General features: G+C 41.4%; 1 protein-coding gene across 4 annotated transcripts in view; it reads right to left on the bottom strand.

The window, feature by feature from the left end:
- Positions 1–1,393: 1,393 nt before the first annotated feature.
- The window catches only part of ASB2 (ankyrin repeat and SOCS box containing 2), a 47,433-nt gene continuing 26,708 nt past the window's right edge, over positions 1,394–22,118 (bottom strand). For all 4 annotated transcript variants that reach the window (XM_068192535.1, XM_068192534.1, XM_068192536.1 and 1 more), the window contains 7 exons: positions 20,310–20,476; positions 19,440–19,595; positions 17,284–17,529; positions 14,881–15,052; positions 9,578–10,139; positions 5,756–5,909; positions 1,394–5,010 (listed from right to left, as the gene is read on the bottom strand). In XM_068192535.1, the coding sequence (XP_068048636.1) occupies positions 4,874–5,010; positions 5,756–5,909; positions 9,578–10,139; positions 14,881–15,052; positions 17,284–17,529; positions 19,440–19,595; positions 20,310–20,476 (1,594 nt within the window). In that variant the 3' untranslated portion in view covers positions 1,394–4,873. The remainder of the gene's footprint in view (positions 5,011–5,755; positions 5,910–9,577; positions 10,140–14,880; positions 15,053–17,283; positions 17,530–19,439; positions 19,596–20,309; positions 20,477–22,118) is intronic.

Below are 22,118 nucleotides of genomic sequence, written 5' to 3'. Positions count from 1 at the left end.
TCCCTTCCAACTTAAAATATTCTATGATTCGACTCCCAGGCTAAAATGGTTTACTCTTTCCTCAAACCTCACATATCCCACCAATGTTCACTTTTATGGAAACAATGTCTTTAATGTGTGTAGTGCAGGTGAACAGTAGAAATAGAGATGGCTTTCATTGCTTTCTCCCTGCTATGGCACTTGATATATGTATCAAACCAGTATAGACTGTAGGAGAGAAAGCAGGAAATGTATCTGTAGCACATACTTGCAACTAAATGCAAGGTGTGAGGTGCTAAAGAGCCAATCTAGGGGTTAAAGACTTCAGATTAGCTCTTGATCCAGAAGTAAAGATTGGAACATATTTAGATGCCTATCCCTTTTTTGGAAAAAATCCATGAGGAAACTGTCCCTCTCCAAAAGTAGTGTAACAGAACCCAGAGCCATTGAAGTTAAAGGTAGGAGAACAACAGCTTTTAATTCACAGTTTAGGAAAAATTTAAGGAATTTTGTTACTTGGAAATGGGGGGCTTTTCTCACATCAATAGCTCTGTGTTGCTGCTGTATTCCAGATGCAGCCAGATGCTGAACTCTGTTTCAGTACTATCAATACAGAGCAGCCTCCTTGGTATTGGTCTGGATTTCCATCTGGGTGGCCAGACCAGGTCATGGAATAAACTACTGGTATTGCAGTAGTTGCTGTGCTTAAGTGTTCCTCCTTGAGTTCATTAGGGAAATTTCTTCGTGCTGTGTATCACACCAGAATAAGGACTTCTGTAAAAATTAAAATCCTTGGCAAAGTGGATAGCCTCTGTATAAATTTTATTTCTGAAGAAATCCAGAGGAAGACGAGAGTTAAAACCAAGTTTCTATCTTTTGAATATTAAATTCCTAGTTTTCTTTTTTTACTTCTTTTAATCTCCTTTTTATTTGAATGTATGTTGCTGCACATTTTACATGTAGTAGAATAGTGTGATTTAAAGTTATGATGAAGGATTGAAACAGACCATTCTAAATGACCTCAGACTCAGATATTTATGCTCCTACACTCAGATTTAAATTAATGTTACTTTTTCAAAATCCTTTGTGACATGGAAGCTCCCCCACCAACCCAAGGCAGGCAGTGGCCCTTGCTGGGGCTTTGAACTGCAGCAGCAGTGAAGGAAAACACAAGCGAACAGAAGACAATTGTTAAGTATATTCAAAATCCCTGAATGGGGATGTGTGAGACTTTCCAAAAGGTTTGCAAATAATAGCAACTCTGTCTCCTCTCTAGCAATACTTACTGTTCTCTCATCCCTGAGATTGACAATGGAATTATTAATTATTCAAGCTTGGATTGATTCAGAATTTTTCTGGATGTTTTTGTGTTTGGCTGGTTGATGGTTGATGTTGCTATTCAGGACAGCTGATAGTCCTTAAGAATCTGCTTGTTTATTCATATGTTGTTTGAAAGATGGAAACATAACATTGAGAGCTGCTATTTACTAGAACAGTGCAGATTTAAACTTTTAAAAACACAATAGCTTTTATAAATAATGGGAAGGGAGAGGTAAATGAAAAAACTTTCATACAAAATGAAATAAAAAAATCAAAAAAGTGCACAAGAACATCAAATGAATTGCACATGTTGCAGTAAAAAAAAAGTACAGTAACCTGGTCATAAAATATTCCTAGAACATCTCACATAAAGTCATCATCTCTGAAGGAGTCTAACTATCACACTCAGTGAAACAAGCCACTTTACCTTGCACTAGAATTACTGATCTGCTTAAAAAGCCTGTCTTGCCTGGGTTTTGGAGTATTTTTCTTTTCACAGTAACTTGTAGATAGGTGTATTAAAGGCACATTGAATTTGTGCAGATTCAGTATTGTGCACAAAATAGTATGTCAGTGACTGGAGTGGAGAGGTAGTGGGCTCCATTTCAGTGCAAATAAATGTAAACTGAGTGTGTGAAGGTTTGCTTTAAAGATGAAGCAGAAAGGACTTAATAATACTGTAATTACCAGACTCCCCCTCTAACAGATAGACACTTCTCACCTCAGTTTCTGAGCACAGCATGCACTTATCCTGCCCACAGCTGTGTTATGTTCCCATCAGACCAGTGCTCTCTGGCTCAGCACAGCATGCACTTATCCTGCCCACAGCTGTGTTATGTTCCCATCAGACCAGTGCTCTCTGGCTCAGTGACTCCTGCTCAGAGCTGATCGTTGACAGCAAACCAGGACATGGGTCTCCCAACAGAAATGAAGGTCTCTTGGTTGAAAGAAGAAATGGGCTTTCCATATTTATCTCATTCAAACCCAGTTATCTCATTCAAACCCAGCTTCTCCAAGGACCGAAAAAGAAATTGCTACTTGCTAGACTTTTGTGGACATAAAAATGTTGGCTCAGGGGAAATTCCCAGGTTGGGATACTTATGAAATCCCACTTCTGGAGTTATTCATGTACTTGGTGATTGTGAACCCTTCTACCTGCCAGGGTCTCCAGGGCTGTCACTGCACACCAAATTCTGATGTGGTCTCCACCAAGCTCTATCTGTTTACATCACCCTCTACAACTCTGCTCTGTTACACTTACTTGATTTCAAGGACTTCTGATTTATATCAATGTAAGACCCAGACCTTTGTTGCACGGCCCCAGAAAGTGAGAGATGCATGAACTCCACAGTGATTTCCTATCTCTCCAGGTTGTGCTTACCAATACAAGGTCTTCACTGGCAGAGCTAATATAGCAATTTCTTGTTCATTTTCTCTCCACCCAATGTTTTTCTAACCTAAACTAATTCCCTGTTCACACTGCGGGAGACAAGGGAGTAGATCTTAAACTGGCAGTAAAGGAAGTTACTGGATGAAATTTCAGCAGTGGAGGAATCTCAGTTGTCTTTCCAAAGCTTTACAAGAGCAGTGTTCAGTGTGAATTGTGTTGGTTTTTCAATTTTTGCATTTTTAAAGGGGACAGCAATGGACAGAGTAAGCAATCCTGTAACCAATGCTTTTTCTGCTCACATCCTGTCCCACAAGTGATGAAGACATTTCACACAAAGTCATAACACTCTGTGTGCCCAGACAGATTGTATTATATTTGTGCAACACACTTCAGTCCTGTGTTAAGGTATAAAACTCCACACAAATAAAACTCAGTGCAATGTATTTTCCCTACTTAGATTTCTATCATTTCTATGGATGGTATGCAGACCAACAAACAAAACCAGATCTGTAAGGTCTCTGGTGGGGACTCCAAACGGACCATGGTGCACAGCTCCTCAGTCACCTAAGGTAAGGAGTGTGATTTTAGCATAAGATCTGAAAAGATGTAGTTTCAAATTTAGTTTCTTCCATTCTTTTTTAGGTGCCTAGCGAGGGACAAAGCACCCATCAAAGCAGTTCAGCAAGTTACACCTGTCAAGTGATCTGTAGTCTCTGCCAATAACTGTTCATGGGCTCCTTGGTCTCCCCAGCTGTGAGGGAATGTGACTTGTTAAAAACTTCAATAAAAGAATTTCACGGACAATTATAGTGGTTCAGCAGATAGATGGTGACTTGTTAAGCTGCCATAAATCAGTTGTGGATCTGAGCTGTAAATAGGTGACCTAATTTTCAAAGAAGCTGAGATAATAACTTTCATCATTGTCAAAGGAAGCTAATAGATACTTCAAACTTCCAAAGTCAGAAAATTCAGGGCTAAATTCTGAGATTTTTTTTATTCTGCCTCAGTAATATCTCATACTGAATATGATTTCCCTGGTTTAAGTGGAACAACACCTGGAGCAAGCAGCTTGGCATTGTTTAGGCACCTGAATAAAGATATGGACACCTAATTCTGGGTATTCATTTCCATAAATTTTGCAGTTTGAATTCAATAATTTTGAAATAATTGCTCTTTCTTTCAGTCATTGTATTGTTACAGCCACAGAGGTCCAAGGAGGTCAGAGAGGCTGGGTTTTATAAAGATCTTCTGAGGAAGGAAGAAAATAAGTTGGTTCAGCAGTGTTGCCTCTCTCCTTCACATCACTCTCTGTTCCTGCTCCTCTAGGGCTTTGTTCTGTTCTGACACCAGCTTCATGAAAGCATAAACCTACTGTTTACAGTGCAGCTACTTCTAATTTACACCAAAAAAACCAAAGAGCTAAGGGCTGTTTTCAAATCCCCAGTCTAGGAAATTCTCTCACGCAAAATTTCACTTACTTCCTATTGCAAATATAATACAGAATGAGCTGTATTCACTATGTGCAAATATAATTCTTCCATCCTCCTTAAATAAACCTCTCCTTGACTTTTAAAGGATTCAGCATTTCTGGATTTTCGTCTGTTAAAGAGTTCTGAGATTTGAAGGTTCATAAATCAAGTCCTTAATAAGAAAGGTACAAAAAAAGAAGTTACGGTGTTAGCAAGGTGGTGTCAAATATCAAAGATTTAGCAACCAACACACTTAGCAGATATCCAAACAATAGAATAGAAACTACAATAAAAATCTCAGTCAGTGAAGGTAATGTGATTGTTTTTCCAAACACGTTGATTCTTGACAAGTTTTGAATTGTGACCACAGCAAGGATGCTAAGCTCCACCACAGCTTCAGGACACTTTTGAGTTCCTCACTGATACTTCAGCACTACTCATTTGTCAGTATTGCCTCTCATTTCTTCTTCTTTGCAGACTAAGGTCTGAGGTGAATTATATGTGTTTTCTCTTGAAAAACCTAACAGCAGCCTCCTATGTTAGCTGTCTCCTCCATTTTCTTCTCACTCATGCTTCAAAAGCACATTTCTCTTGGATTAGTCATGGGAGGGTGCTTGACCAAGCCAGCAGCAATTCCTCCCCAGCGTGCACTGTGCCAAGGTGGTGACATTGGGTGCCATGCAGGGAAGCTGCTGCATATCCAGTGTGCCTGGGGTCACTGTGAGTAATCGTGCTGTAAATACCGGATCAGTCTGTCTGGGAGAGGCAGGGTGTCGAGGAGTTTAATGCGGTTTCTTCCAACCAGGCTCCGTACCTTGATGCGGCAAAGATGGGAAAGAGGTCGTGGAGGTTCTGAAAGACAGGCAGGTCAGAAACATGAGCAGAAGAGGTGTTAACTTGAGGGACTTGAGCTCAGCTTGAGCAGGACAGTGACAGGAGGAAAATGGAAGAATGAAAAATGAAAAAAGGTTTTTTTCTGTAACGAAGGGATGGTAAGTCTGGGTTTGGTGGCAGAACATGTACTCTGAGGCATACCTGGGGAACTGTGGGCCTGGAGTATAGGGTGCTGTACCCATCTCAGCCACAGCACTGGGCTTTCTAGGAGGATTTGAACAAGTCACTTCAAAGTGTTCAGGCTTCCCACTGAAAATAAATGCAATAGCTACCAAATTTAGCTTGGTGCCAGAAAACTGATTCTGATAATATCTATGAAAGACTTTTTCCTGAGGGAAAGGATATTAGGACAGTGGAATATTAATAAAGGCTTTAAAGGCCACTGTTGCCTGCTAGGCTGCTGTGGAGATGGCTGCGCTGCCCACCTATCCTGATCCGACTGAACCCAAGCTACATCCAAATGGGCCTTTCTGCATTGCTATGCTCATTCCCTGTGGGTCAGATCAATGGCTGGTGTGCATTTCACACCACAGGGCCAGTGACACCCCATAAATTCCTGACCCTCATAACTGGTCAGTCACAGAAGGAAAATCCTTTCAAGGATTTCAAGTTTATGGGATGACTATTAAGAGGAGATGGTGACTGGGGTTTTGAATCCAACAGTGGGACTATTTGTGCCAGAATCTCTTCTGGGAGACCATACCTGCTTTTTCTTTAATGACAGCCCAGTCCTCATAGCTGTCAATATGCTCCTTGAGCCGGGAACAGAGCTGCACATTACCCACATAATCCAGAAGAACATCGATGATCGGCCCAGCCCAGCGACTTATCTCTGGAGTAGACACCATTTCACAAAACTTCAAGGAAAAACAGATGGACTACCATCAGTGGGACATAAACGCACTTGTGGAAACAGCAATTGCAATAGACCTGACAGCTTTGATGGTACCCCGCTCCTACCAGCTGTGAGGGCAATCACCAGTTTCCCTTCAGGAAACTTCAACTAAAGCCTATTATTTTCAAGCTGAGGGTAGAACTCCCTCTTTGCAATCACAGGATGACACAAATCCCTGGTCAAGTCCTAGCTCTGGAGCATGGAATAATGCTGAATTGTTTGCAAGTCCAAAAATCCTACTTCCACAGAAATGTAAGGGCAGAGGAACTTTGCCCCAAGCTAGTCAGGGGCTGCTGAAAGGTCCATGCAGTCTAGGGCCCTGTGACATAGCTTGCTGGGTCCTTTCCCCTCCTGGGTGGGGCTTTGTGCGGCAAAATGGAATCTTAGGGAAAGAGGGAGATTTAGAAGAATGCAGCACCTCCTGCTTCCTGTGAACCTATTAGTATCTGCAGCTTTGGGGGACCAAACATCTTACTAGAAACAAGTCTGGAGAAATCTCTGCACAGATGAATCCCTGGGTGCTTTACTCACTCGTGAGAACTATCCTGGGCCTAATACAGGGTGCCTTCCTTACTCAGTCCTGGATCATGCAAATTTTCTCTTGTCTCCAGTGTAAGATGCAGACTACCTAAATTCATTGCATGGAGGGCCTCTTATGGAGATACTGAAGAATAAATTTAGGAACCTGACTTTAAGCAGTCTCATTTTAAAAAATCTGCCCACTTTAATCTAAATATGTATATTATATCAGTCAGTTTCATCTGTCTCTCTTAGGGTTCTACATATGATGAAGATATCTGTGGACATTATCTGCATGCAAGCAGTAAGGAAGTTTAACATGAATTGAATCATACTGTGTGGATAAGAACTCAGGCACATGGCAGAACCCTATTGAATGATGGTGGCTGAAGCCCCATCCATCAACTTAGCAACTCAGACTGTCTGCAAACACCTTCTAAGCCCACACCAAACAGGAAAGAAAATGCACTAGCTTAAAGCTCACTCAGTTTAAATTCCTTTAACTAGATCAAATTTGATTATTCATGCAGGATTCCTAACTCAAAATCATTAAACTCTTGTGTGGATACTCTTTTTCAGAATAAAATTATATTAGTGCACCTAGTAAAATAGAGCTGCGGAACATAAGGTTATTTTTTTCAAGGTGAGAGCATTCACAGAGGTGTTCTTCTGACTCTTCTGACTCTTATTTTTCACCGAGCATCTCCATGTAATGTTTCCCAGGACAACTAGAGACAGTAATGTCAGAAGGATGGCAGAGGACAACCCACAGTTTCCTACCTGGGCTGCTTATAGGGAGTGCAGTTTTGTATGTCTGTGTGTCCCTCTGCAGTGTTTATGTCACTGCCATGCAGTTACCTGTGTGAGACAGAGCGGGCACCTGCACTAACACCTCCTTGCAGTGACTGCTTTAGTGGAGTTGAAATGAAGACACATGTAGGGCCATAAAACACTGGATCTTACTTGCTCTCCTCTTGTCTCCACCAGACACCCTGCCTGCCTTTTTCTCTCTTCCCTGTTCACAAGCTCGGCTTGCAAAAACATCTTCTGGAATAAACTCGTTTCAAAACACATTGCAGGAAAAGAAGTGTAGCCAAATGAAGAAAAAAATAATGCAAAACTGCAACACCAGGCAGTGGGATTGACTCGGGGACGAGGCGGCTCCGAGCCTGCGTTCTCGGCAGAAACCCCAATGCCCTCTCGTGGCAGTACGCTCCCACCTTCCCGGGATCAACAGCAGCTCCGGAAACGTGGAGAGAGTCAAAAACCATTTTTCTGTGTTCACTTTCTCCAGGACACATTAATCTAGTAGCATCAGTTATGATTTATATTTGTGCATTTTCCAAATCCAGTTACATTACTTGGTAGCCTTTCTAAAGACTAATATTTCAGATTTAATATCCTGATGTAATCTTACACAAGAAAATAGAAAAAGAACGTTCTTTGTGTGGAGAAGGCTGTAGTTTCCTCCATATTTCAGGATATAAACCATATTATAACTACATATCATGAAGCTACCACAGAAGCCTCACTTTTATCAGCCAAAATCCTAGCAGTAAAAGCAAATAAAAAACAATATTAGAGGGAAGGGATTACTTTTTTTCCTGTGTGCATCTCTCCTCACTGTTTTCTCTCTGGATAAAGATAAATTTTTATACAATTTTTGCTATCTCTGCCTCATATGGTGTGACCTTTGAGGCAATGACTCTTTGTGAGTGACCTAATATTTTCTAAGGCAATAGTTTCTGGTGAGATCCAGAAGGAATGGTTTTGAGTGGCTGGGATACCACAGAGGGCTACAGACAAACCCTGTCTATTTGTCTTGGAATTCCATCTCTCTGCTCACTCAGTGTGCTACCATATCACAGATCAAGAACTAGAGATGATGTATTTTATAAATTTTTCTTTGACAAAAAATATGGTGTGGTGGATCAATTTTGTTGTGACAAAAGACTCTTGAGAGTAAAGCCCTTTTAGGATAAGAGATTATTGTGAAGGACTCTTAAAATTCCCTCTATAAGATTTTCTTTTTGGTTGTTTTTTTTCCCCCCAGATATGTTACCTGAGAGTAAAGTCTTTTGGAAGACAGTACTGATAAAAAGGTCAAGATTTCCTAGGATCATTTAATGTTTTCCTTTATTCTTTCCACCAGAAAAGAAAATATATTGGTAACCATACCTTCGGGATTCTGCTGAATCCCTCAAAGCTGCACTTAAATTAGATAGAAGCTGACTGATTTCTTCCCTGACTTCTTGCAAAATAGAAAAACTGCCATGTTGAGATTTCATTTTTGTGTAGCATGTTGAAAGACAGCAAATTTTGAATTGAGCATTAGGCTTTGAGATACATTGTAAGGAGAGGAGATACAGAAATCAGAAAAAAAGTATAATTTGAGATTCTGCAAAGGCGTTTAAGGGATTGAGAGTCCCATTCCAGCCCAATGGAAGCTAAGCCCAGCTGCATTTTAGAAAGGACTGCAAAGATACATGTATAAAATGTAGATATCTAAAGCTTATAAGTGGCTTAGAAAATATGAAATTGCTAATCTCTTGTGAAATCTTCAAATATAACTCAGTTACATAGCTAATATAATAATTTGTGCTCTCTCTCCATGACTGCTTTTCCAGTAGACTCAGAAATTGAAGTTGTTCACATTCACTAGTTTACCCTCAAAGTGAAGCACTAGACTGTTTTCATGTAACCAGTAGCTAACATTCTGTTAGACAAAACAAAACCTACAGGGCAAGTTAAAAAAAGTTTATGCCTCCCATATGCTATCATCCATGTGTTTGTCAAGAAAATGTGCCTCACTCTTGGCACCTCAGGTCCAGAGGGAAAGAGCATTGTAGAACTGTCAGTAAGAATGTCAAGATGGCTAAAATTCACTGTAAATTCAAGCTATGGCCACAGTGGCTGTTGCCTACGTTCCTGCAGTCATTGGACACAAACTTGGAATGTTTGCTGGCTCATACTGAGCCTTTTTTTCTGTAAAGTAGGGATCATGACATTTACTCTCACAAAAAAGTTGGAAAAAAAATACACTTCTGTTGTCAAAACCCACTGGTAGGAGATGTCCTTAGAAGTCCTGTGGGTAGACTAGGCAGTGCTTACCTGTACTACAGCTGGCTCCCTGGTCACCTGAGGATCATTAAGTCTTTCCCGCCTGTAATTTAATGCAGGGTGTGGGCCATTTCCGTACTGACACTCAAAACAGGAACCTGCGTCACAGCCCAGATCCAGGAGGTACTTCAGCACGGAAAGGTACTTCATTGAAAACATGATAGTAGCTGGAAATGTGGTGGGATGACTTGATATATAGGCATCAATGTTTGCCCCATGGTCAAGAAGCAGTTTCATGGTCTTCAGGCAGCCATGGCGGATGGAGATGAGTAATGGGTTAATGAGGTCGACATTGGGGTTGGCTCCGGCTTGCAGCAACAGCTCTGTGGCGTAGATATTGTTGTTAAAAACAGCAAAATAGAGTGGGGTGGTGCGTCTGTCCTCATAAAGGCAGGACCGTTCCTCAGAGAGGGCAGTGTTGACCTCGTAGCCAGCATCTATCAGCTCTTCCAGGATATCGTCATTGTTGCGTTCGGCCGCTAAGTGCAGGGGGCTGATGCCACTGCGCTTGACACGGGTGCGGCTGGTCACAGGGATCAGCATGGAGACAATCCTGCCAGGAGGAGACTCAGTGAGCAGCAGTGAGCTCTAGGGGATCTACAACCCTGCAGCAAGCTTTATTCATAGCTTTATGACTGTACCTGTAAGGCAGGGCCTGCTAACTCAGGCACAGGAACAACTCATAGAAACCAGACTGCAAACCTCAAACCTGTCAGCACCATCCTTGCCAAAAATATGAGTTGTTTGACCTTCCTCTTTCATGGAGGAACACATTTTTTTGAGATTATCACCCAGTTTCTGTGATGTAATGGCAGCTACAGGGGCAGTTACAAAGGAAGAGATGACATGCTGGCACTCACCCACCCTGTTGTAACTTCTCTTAGGTTCCACAGCCCAAGTGGCAGACGACCAGCCAGGAACTACCAGATATTCTGCACCTTCATCATGATGCTGTGGGTAGGACTGGAGGAAAAGGTGCACAACCTCCAGCCTGAGGTACCAGCAGAGAGAATGTATCTCCCTGTTACAGGTTTTGCTTTACTGCTCAGCAGAGAAGGCTGCCAACACAAAGTGCTGGCAGGTCTTGTGGGTCACAGCCACAGTAATAGGCTTGACACCAGACAGCAGGTGAAAGTCCATGTCTACAGGACTGAGCTAGGACAAACTACAGATTTGGTTCCCAGGCCTTCTCTATTGGATTTTACAATTCAGTTATTACCCTGCATTGATCCTTATCCTGTGGGCCTTCACTGTGCGGCTTTTGGCTATGGCAAATTCATGGGGCTATCAATGTCCATCCCAGAACACAGAGAGCCAAAAAGACAATTAGTAAAAGGGAGAAAAAGAAGTAAAAATATTTTCCAGGCTGGTTTCCATGTTTCATCTGAGGGAGAAAATTGTGCAGCCAAGTCCTAAACCCAAGTAATGACAGATTGCTATTGTAAAGTGTGATGTGGCCTTAAACACAACAACATAAATCAAGCTGCTCTAATATTTAATATGAATTTCAAATATATGATGCACTGGAGCCCTGCAGCCACAAACCCATGATCCCTTTTATGTCTGTACAGGTGCCAATGGAGCTGCATGACCAACCCTATGGGTTAAACTTTCATTTCCTGCTTATAAAGTTGGGTGATATTTCCAAGGCCCTCGGCTGATTCTGTAGATATAGACAAGTCGCCTCTAGGAAACTTACTTTTAGAAAGACCCTACTGTTCATCCAACCTGAGTCTGCCTGCTGTGTCAGGAGTTGCCCACACTCCCTTTGCAATATCTGTGTAGAGGGGGATATCTTAAATAGGAACTTGTGTGAGCTGGGAAGCCAAGCACACCTTCTCCACCTCCTTTCCCCCCATGCTGACTACTCTATGTAGTAGTCAACAGCTCTGGTGACACCCAAACATGCAAAGCTCAGTTTCCTACCATGTAGTGTGTCTCCTTTAAAATGCTGCATATCTTCAGCTTGACTGCAATGGCTGGTCCCAACACTGGGCCCTCAAATATATATTTACATAATGAACTAAGCCAGTAAAACCTTTGTCTGTGATGATCTTGTGATACTGTGAAACACTGAGCCTCCAACACTCCCAGGAGCTGAAATAAGGGCTGAAGATGTAATTTTACAGGATTATGTTCCTATTTACCTTATGGACTGTTGATGTCTCCAAGTTACTTCTACACCTCATTTTTAAACAAAAAGGCTTTTAAATTATGTAAATATCTTGGGAAATTAAGCACTTAATTTTTTCTGCAAGCAGTCACACTAATTTTCCAGCACTGTGGCACTTGCCAGGGAGCAGGAGGTTTGGGTGCTGGTGAGCTGGCAACTTCCCACCCTCAGCAAATGTTCTGTAAGAGCCTAATAACAAAAAGGGCACAGAGCACTGTGAGGACACTACGCCAAGTACCAGCATTACTCATCCCATGATCAAATGTTTTGAAGATTTAAGGGTCTGTTTTGTTCTTTCCCTCCAGCATATGTGCTTCAGCCAGCTCTTCACATCTGAGTTAAAGAGGCACTGTATTATTTCTGTCTGCAAGGGTAACCTGAACCTCGCTGCACGGGTGCCACGCTGAGGCTCTGCATCCAAATGCTGCAGTGTCCTAGAGCTCAGTACAGTCCCTGTACCCCACATTTATTTTGGTATGACAAGTAGGAAGCATCAAATTGTTACCAGTTTAATTGTGTAGCTTGAACCTGTGTCTCTTTCTCACCCTCCAAAGTGGGTCAGTTCAGTAATATGGTGCCTCTGGAGCATTTCCTGTTTCTCTAGAGGGGGAATGCAACTAAGTGAAGGCAGCCAAGGCCAGACAAGTCAGACCACATCCCATGTCTGTCACAGGGATGAGCTTCATGTACAGTTTTTAAATAGTGCCAAGATTTCCCTAACCTCTGACACCTGCTTCTGTGTTTTCGATTTGTTAGAGGTTATATGGAGAAGGAGGTAGAGCATCCTTAGTGTGAGCATGCCAAGAGTTTACTGACTTGTATTTACATAATAAGTCTGCCCACAATTCATGAAGTGTTCCCTTTTCAACATCTCAGTTTTAAGAGGGAAAGGGTTAAATGACTGCTTGCAGCTTATGAGATGACCCTTATGAATTTCAGGTCAGTATTGACAAGGTGTCATTTAAAATAAACAAACACCAAGAAACAAGAGTTGACAGTTGAGCCCTGGGACCACATTCTTGGCTTTTTGATGGTAGGGAGCCTTCGTGCTCTGGCAAAAACCTGAAGTGTGGAATTCCTGCAGAATTACGTACTAAATCTGCAGGAATACAGAGGTCACCATGAAGGGTGTTATTTTACTGAATACCAGAGGAAATAAGAATGATCAGCCAAACAGGCTTAAGTTTTGTCATTTAGATAAATATTTCTAAGAGAATATATTTTTCTTTTGTCTTTCTTTTCTACTTAGTTTGCAGCAGTTATGCACAAAATTTGTGCTCAGTCTTTTACAAGTGAAGGAATGCAGAGTTTGAACTAAATTCTGGTCTCATTTATGCTGCTGGTTGTTGGGAAAAATAGATATGAGCCCTGAATCAGGCCCTTCCTTTCATAACACAGGGTGAACTCAGGTTGTGGAGTTTCCATGTAAATTTCTTTTCAGGTCAGAGTGTGAGACTGCTTGAGGGGAAGGAAAGATTCAGAGAGCTGGCCCATGCTGTATATATTTCCTATCAACTTACTGTACTTTCCGATAATTTTTAGACAGTGAACAACTGAAACTGAGTTCTGTCTCTCTCACATGAATATGACTTTATAACTCAAATCCTGGAGAAAATTTTGAATCATGCATGTGTCACTGCAGTGTATTCATGTACATGATGTAAGTGTATAAACCTGTTACATAAGTTGACACTGAGCTGCCCTCTGGAATACACAGCTTGCACAAGGAACCAGGCCTACTCCAACTACAGAAAATTATTATCCTCAGGTCTATCAAAGTGATTGGAGAAGCTTAATTGGCATTCCCAAAGAAATCTAAATGCTAGAATGAAAAACATTATGGGAAGGTGTAGTGATGTTAAAAGCTTTTATTCCTCATATACTGTGAAATATGTAGGAATCCACTCGAGCAGTTCACTGCAAAGATAGCTGTCATGTCCAGAAACAGTCACTGCAGTTGGACAGACACTCTCATTTGCCTGTTGTAGAAATATTTTGGTAGAAACTGTGATAGTCAGAAGGGTCCTCTACAATCCCTAAAGGGATCTGTTACTACAATGAAAAATTAGTTGTGGGCCACTCACTCTTCCAGCAGTGAGGGATTAAAAGCAGGATCTAAAACTTGCTCCAGGATCAGAAGTAAATGCTATGGAGTTCAGGCTCAGGAGCATGCTGCAGTGTCCCAGCTTACTACTTACATGACAGTGCAACATCCCATCCCCAGACAGCATCTTCTAAATTGATATTCTTTATCACAGACTATAGTTTGTCACTTTCCTAGAAAAATCTCTGTTTCAGAGGACTGGTAATTCTACCTGATTTCTGCTTATTTTTTCCACTAGTTACTTGTCTCCCTGTTTAAAAAATTTGCTTAGCTCTGTCCCAAACACATTTAATTTCAGAAAGAAAGCAGTGGGTCTTTTAATGAATTTGTCTGCTACAAATAAGAGTTATTTGATCACTCACTAATAAAATATATTTTCCAGACCATGAGAAATTCTTGTCCTGTTGAAAACCCAACGCCACATTGTCCTTCTTTTCTGAAGCCTTTACAATTTCCTGAAAGGAAGGATATCAGAACTGGACACTATATTCTAGTGACAATCTCGCTAATGCCTTAGAGATTCACTTAACCACTTCCTGCTGTCAGCAACTGAATTATTGTTATTAAACCCTGAACACACCAGAGACAAATCCAGCATCTTCTGCATGTGCAGAAGAATCACAATGGGCTCATGTAGGAAAATTATTGCAAACCATGCTGCAAGTGCTATTAAGGACTAACACTCCCCACCAATACTTGTTCTATTATATTTTAAGAATATTTTGAGGACTTCAGTTTAATCCACTTCCAAGATACATGATGTTATTTAGCTGTAATAGATGATGTCTTGGTAAAATTAAAGGAATCTTTCATCCTGCATTGCTGCTCACCCCATCCCATCCCAGCCTCCAAACACACTCTCCAGTCTGAGCTCTGCAAGCAGAAAGCTCACTTCTCAGCTGGTACCTGCCTTGCTCACATTGCTCAGAATTGGTGCTGGGACATTACATTCTTCTTTTTGTAAGGACTTTGGGTTCTAGTCTAAAAGATGAAACCATGAAACTAACTAAAACTTACTCGCAAATCCCTTTTTTGGCTGCTATGTGAAGAGGCAACAGGCCATCCTTATTGGCTTTGTTAGCATCTGCTCCTTGGGACAAAAGAAACTCCACAATGGGCACATGTCCATTTTTACAGGCTTCGTAAAGGGCAGAGGCGTTATCACTGGCTTGTGTATTTATATCAGCACCTAGGAAGGAAGGAAACTTTTTAGCACCAAAAGGTTAAAATGAGATGGGAAGAACATACTTTGAATGAACACTTATATTTCCATGACACTGGAGCTATGAAATGTGCTGGATGGGGATGTGAACACGGTCATATCACAGGTGGCACAATCATATCAGTTATATACCTTTATATCATAGATTTACATTGGATTATAATAAGATGGAAATTTTATGAGGGATAGTTTATCATGGGTGGCAGCTGTTAGGTCCCAATCATGAATCCAGGCTCCATTCAGCTCAAAGGTAAAAAAAAAATTTAAATGAGCTGTTCTTTATATGGCATGGCCTTTCCTTCAAACATAGTAATGCCATTAATATTTATGTGTTTACACTATGTATATATACTATTCCTGAGCAGGGGTTTGGATTAGATTATCTCAATAGGTGCTCTCCAAAATTCTATGGATATCTATTTATGCTATATATTTATTTATATTTATCATTTGTACTCCATATAGTCACACTGTAAGTATTACACAGATTTATAGTATTTATACTTCTTTTTAATTTTAGTATGTATCCAGGCTAAAATAATACTCTATAAAATGTCAACTGCATGGTGCTGATCAACAATTCTAAACAGGTTTTATTGGGGAGTGCCTTAATCAATGAATATTGCATTTCAAAACTCAGCACTTCATGAGGTTTGGAGTTAGGCTTCAAATGGTAAGTTTTACTACAAAAAAGATAAATATTACCAACAAACTACTAGACTATTTGGTAATTTCTTTCTTGAGCTCTAATGTGTACTTCGCTTAATAAATAACATGCAAGTATAAACCAAGACAATACTTTTTTGCCATAAACAATATGGAATCTAGCTTTTTTTGGCTGTAGATATTTAAGGACCTTTAGCCTGGATTTTGACTGTCATATATTGTATGGTGTTCTCAAGAAGGCTGCTCTATGTGTATCCTAAATGGGAATGACACTTCACTGGAGTTTTGCTTCTAAACTCCAATAAAGAAACTGATCAGTCTTCTGTTTGATCATGAAAACTCCCTGCCAATGAGAACATTTCCCTGGGCTCTCACCCTAAGCTGAAACATCTGTGTTGTGTTTGGCCCTTTGAAGATGTTGTAGCTGGAAACATCAGGAGAATTACAGTGACAAAACATAACACAGGACTGCGCTCCTAATGAGAAAGAAACCCTTTTTATGATAAAAATTGCTCATCATAAGCAATGAATGATATCATTCCTGGGATGCTCAGAAGAGCTTTTCAGGGCTTGAAACAACTGGACAGTTTTACTGGATTTTTTTCTTGTGTATTTTTCTCAAAATTGAACTTTAAGGAAATCTTAATATCTATCTAATTTAAAACACAAATCACATTCTGGCTTAGTTTCTTAAGTCATAGGCAGCATAATGGAATAACTGGTCATACAAAACTCTCTGGCAAGACTAGCTGGGCAGCAGAACACTTTTTTGTTTCCAAACTCTCATATCTTTCTTAATCATACTAATTTTTTCAAAACTTTTTCTTATCTTCATCACTGGTAAACTCTTGTCTTGCAAGTGTAGGACCCAAGTCTTACCTACATTGAAGATATTAGTCTATTGTGAAAATTATATATGCCTCATAATAGTAGTGAGGTGTATTGTGCCTATTGTAAAGCTGTTGTACATGACTGGAGCAGTAAAAGGTTTAGTGTAAATTAGATTCATATTCACTCTGTTTAATATGTTTGAACATTTACACATAGGGAGAGACAGTTTGCTTCTATTTGATATAAACCCATGAACTCTACAGTAGTCCTTTATCTACTTTCAGAGGATACATTACAAGGACAGCTAACCTTGCCCATCACTGCACATGTTCATGAGCAGATGGGGTTGGCTGAAGTTCAACTTCTGCCATCTATTATCACCTGCAGCTGCCTTTTATGACTGACTGGATTTTAGGCTACATGTGTGCAGCAGTATGGATTTAAAAATTGTTAGGAAATGCAGTCAGACAGCACATGACTTCTCAAAGTAGGTGACCATGAATGAATGCTGAAGAAGCACTTGTGTCTAGACCATGCTCTGTGAAAGACCCTACCCAATTCCACCATCAGGAGCAGCAGGGTCTTAGTGCCTCTGCAGGCTAGGCCTGGCCTCCAGAGACAAAAACTGAGTCATGGAGAATTACTTGGAAACTCTGAATTATTAAGAATTAAATGAATAGATGCATGTAAGCTGTACTCACCACATCTTGCAAGGTATCTCAAAGCTTCCAACTGCCCACTCTCAGCTGCCACAAACAAAGAAGTGATCCCATAGGCATTTGCTGACTCAATCTTGGCACCCCCTTTCACAAGGATATCAATGATCTCCAGGTCATTTCGGGAGACAGCCTCATGTAGAGCGGTCCATCCTCGATTGCAGCGATGGTTGGTATCTGCATTGTACTGCACCAGGAGTCTTGCAGCCTCTGCATTCTTGCGCTCACAAGCTGTTTTAGAAAAACAGGAAGAGACTAGGACCAGCTTTTGAAAATATTCTGGGTGTTGTGTATCTGTTTCATGCAGCCCAAGGCAATATCATAGGAGTAGGCCATAGTAAGACCAAAGATCCATTTAGGTCTACATGAGAGCAAAGGCTGCTGCCAAGTGATATTTTCTGAGGCTCAGAAAGGATGTGACAGTGAAGCCAGTCTTTAACTAGACCTGGCTAAGTGTGTAGGGCTTGTGTCAAGTCTGGCACTGGGGGGAATCAGGCCCAGCACATTTGTACCAACAGGAAACCACAGGGACACAGTGAGGTGAGATAAGGTGCAGGAAGTAATTTATGAAGAACAAATATGTTAGAGAAATCACATGACCTGAACACTTTCTTTCCAAATTATGTGCAAACTGACTCTTTATCTTACTGCCATGGACTGCAGATAAAGCTCGATGTAGACAAGAAAATATAAAAAGCTCAAACCAACAATTTTCTCAATTTATAGTTCAATTTACAGTTCAGGACTATCCTGAGCTAAACATAGTTTCTTAATAATTAATAGCATTTTGTTGATTTTTATTCTACCAATTTGCCCATAGCTTCTTGAATCCCAAACCATGGGGCCTCCCCTGCACCTTAATGGCAGGACTCCAACCTAAAGGTACACAGGATGAGCAGCTACCTTGAAAACCCCAATTAGCATCTGTTGTAAAATGAAGAAGAGAAGCACATTTCATAGCAATTGTTTTTTTTTTCTTGAAATAATAGCGTCTTTTTCTCACAGAGGTCCCACCTTTTAGTTCTGATTCTTCTTAGCAATAGCTCCATAGTGTTCTCCCCCATAAACAGATATCACTCATATACTGAAAGCAACTATATAATTAGACATTTCTGTAATTATCTATCCATAGCTCTGCAGAGTTTAATTTGATTACATATGAGGGATGACTATTTTGTTATTACAGTCTTTTTAACTCTTTTTTGTTGTTGTTGTTGGAAAATAGTGTAGAAGATACTGCATCAAGGCTAGCCCATTCTTATTAACAGTTCTCTGGCTAAAAGGTGTTTTCATATCATTGTTGTTGTGATTATTACTACTATGAGCACTACTACTACTACTGAAACCATTACCGTGTCTTTAATGCACAGCTGAACAGCTTTTCCCTGATCAACTAAAAGCCAGAATTTTAAAACAAAAGCATTTTAAAAGCAGCTCTAATGCTAGGCATCCAAAGTTGGAGCAAGATTGCTGTTTAAGCCTGTAATATATGTTCTTAATGTCTTAGAGTGCTAAAAACTGTCATGGCAGGAGCAAAGGAGTTTGGACATGAAGGTGTGAGAGGTCTCCTCTGAGTGTTTGTGATATCATGGATATATTGCTAGTCTGCTAAAAGATGAAAGTGTTCTCTCCAATCAGTAGCAAAGTAATATGTCTGTGTTAAATAGTTTATCCACCTCACCGAATTGTTTATAATTTTATGACTCCCCTATAGCACACAGCCTGGCCTGACCCCCACAGTACAGGAATCACTGGCATGTCTACAGGTACTGTACTTGCACATCTAACAGCTACTTAGGCCCTGCTGTTCAGCAGAGCGTACATAGTCCTTCCCTGCCAGCTTTCTGTAGGTTTGGGACATTGGGCAGACAGCTCGTGCTTAGGGCCCTCCTGAGAATGTCCCTCACCCTCAGCACCCCATCACAGCCTGCACCCTGCAGGACAGCTGCTATTCCTGTCTACAGAGACAGCAAGACATAAAAGGCCATGGCATGGCAGGTCAGGCATGGGAGATAGAGGACTACCACAGGAAAGCAGAAATCAAGAGCTAATCAGTGCCTTTCAGCCCCTCATCACAAGTGATCCACTAGTGATTGGTGGTGCCGGCAGAGCTCTGCATGCCTGTAAGAGCAGCTCCTCACCTTTGTAGAGCGGCGTTTCTCTGGCCTTGTTGGAGATGTCGGGCTCAGCCCCAGCCTGCAGCAGGGTGAGCAGGCAGTCCAGGTTGCCCCGGCTGGTGGCCAGGTAGAGAGCTGTCTCCTCATTGAGGGTGCGCTGGTCGATGGTGCCGGGGTACGCTGTGGAGGAATGGTGAGCCCAAAGTCATTGTGGCATGAAGTGCACAAGTATCTGCAGCACCACCACCCTTCTAAATCCTTGAGGGTTTCAGTTTTTATTGCTTATTCATTTCTATAAGCAGTGTAAGTTAGGAATATACTAATGCATATAGTACAATATATACATTATAAATACACTAATGTATATTTATCATGTATACTAATATAATGTTACTATAACTCTGGTTGAGTATCAAAACCAGTCTTCAGTTTAAATTAAAATGTTCAGCTTTGGCCACTAGTGATGCAGAAAGTTGTTGGGCAACTGTTCTTCAACTGAAGTTTGAAAACAAACTACAGTAATTAACTTCAAGCACCAGCAAAGAGATGCCAGGTTGGATCTTCCCCCAGGAGAATGTGGGGTTATTCCTGTCAGCTTGCAGCAGCCAAGCAGCTCATAACAGGAGAGCTCAGCTTCAAGGTCCAAGCATGAGAAATCCAGGGCTTGGCAGAATCTATCCCATATCACTTTCTCCCAAATATCCTAACTTTTATAGGCTTCAGTCTGGAAACCTACTTTCCAAGAGAAGGTGAAATTAATATACAGGCAGGGAGGTTGGAAAGATGCTTCATACACAGCCCCAGGCTAGGACTGAAATACTGCTAATTTGGCCTTTTAGTTTATTCGTGTTCTTCTTTTCCCTTTTGTAATTAGTTAGTTTTAACTTCACTGACCTTTTTGCAACAGGCTCAGGCAGCCCACTTGGCCATAGTATGCAGCTTCGTGGAGGGGTATCCAGCCATCCTTATTAGGTACAGAAAGGTTTTTTCCTGATTTCATCATGTTGCATACTGCTTTTTCATCTCCATCTCTGATTGCTGCCACTACAGGGTCAATTTCTCTTTAAAACAAGATTAAAACTTGGTTATTGCTTCCTTCATTACTGAGAAGCTTTCTGCAGCAACATCACTGTTTTATTTGCCCAAAAGAGTGAGTCCCTGCAGCCTATATAGCACATATTTATGCAGTATGGCCCCTATACCATAGGGCCTGTAAAGGTAAAGTTTGTCTTCTCTAATTTTGTTACTGTCAGCAGATCAGAAGAATCACTGTCTGGAGATACTGATCACTCTCCTCAGAATGTAAGGGAACCAGGTAGGTGTAACAAATGTCTGACACAAACACTTGTATTTTAGATGTCAGGAGTTGTGGAAGACTGGCTCTGACATTGCTCTATGCACTGTGGAGTGTCCATCACTGATAATTTCATCACCATGCTGTCCCATGTGGCATGGTGCTTCCATATGAGGTCTTTTAAATAAGATAAGCTTTGAAGAGAATTACACTTGTTCATCCTTGAAAAAAATTTTAGATTTGATTTACAGGTGGCTTTAACAGAAATTATCAATAAATCTTACTCTTATTTTAAGATACTTTTAGGAAGTATTTTTAAGATACTTCTTATTTCCTCACACAGTCCTGTTTTCAGAATTTAGCCAGTTCACTTAAGAAGTAGGGAGAGCTCTGGTTAGAGCATGTGAACACTGGGGTGTTGGTCTTGGCTCTCCCTCCATCCAGGGAGGATTGAAAAAATTCCACCTACCCAGATCCCTCTGCCAAGCATGCATTCTGCACAGGCAGCAATCCATTTCTCCGAGCTCTCTGAGTGTTTGCAGAGCAGAGCTGACCTGGGCACACCAATCCTACTGCAGAGCAACAGTGACAGCTCCTGTGAGTCTCCCCACACAGCAGGAATCCCAACACTGCCTGACAGCCACTCTTCCCCGGGTCAGTAGCACCTGAACAGGACCTGCCACTGGCCCTCCTTCCACCCCTTCCGAGGCTGCCAGTAGCATGGCAGAGGTAGGGAGCTGGGGAGCTTGTACCCTGCAGCCAAGGCAGGCAGGAGCCTTGCCCGTGGTGGGCAGCAGCTCTGTGCATGCTGGTGGGCTGTGCCTTCCAGTGTTGGCATCTGCTTGGGCTCCAGCTGAGCTGTGCTGGGACAAGGCAGCCACAGCTTTGTTATTGTGATGCACTAAATGACAGATTCAGCACGAAGGAAGGAAGCACTTTACCAGTTCTAATGGAGACTTGCAAAAAATGAACGTAGGCTATAGTTTCAGGGACAGAAAACAAGAAGTTGCAGAAAGCACTGGAGCATTTATGGTTTGAACTAGCTGTACAGAGAAAATCTTGCAGTCCTGAAGACAGAGAGATGCGGGAGAGAGGTGCATGTCTCAGTCTATTGGCATTGCCAGGGCAGGAATATAGCATGTGGTGGAGGTCATGCAGGCTAGTGATGATGGGAACAACCAGAAACTCCAGTTATGACAAGAGGAAAGTCTAAAATACCACAACAGAGTGAGATCAGAGAGAGAAAAATATGGGCAGGTCAGCACAGGAGTCCTCACAAAGCAGTATACTGGTGCAGCCTCTGCACTTCATGGGAGTTACAGGACCAGCACTGAACTCCATTGCCTTGTAGGGGCTGGACAGACCAACAGTCTGAAACTCACACAGGCCTCACTAATTTCAGTTTGCCC

Source organism: Anomalospiza imberbis, chromosome 6 (assembly GCF_031753505.1).
Source record: "Anomalospiza imberbis isolate Cuckoo-Finch-1a 21T00152 chromosome 6, ASM3175350v1, whole genome shotgun sequence".
Taxonomy (NCBI): Eukaryota; Metazoa; Chordata; class Aves; order Passeriformes; family Viduidae; genus Anomalospiza; species Anomalospiza imberbis.
This window is presented reverse-complemented; position numbering and strand designations above follow the sequence as displayed.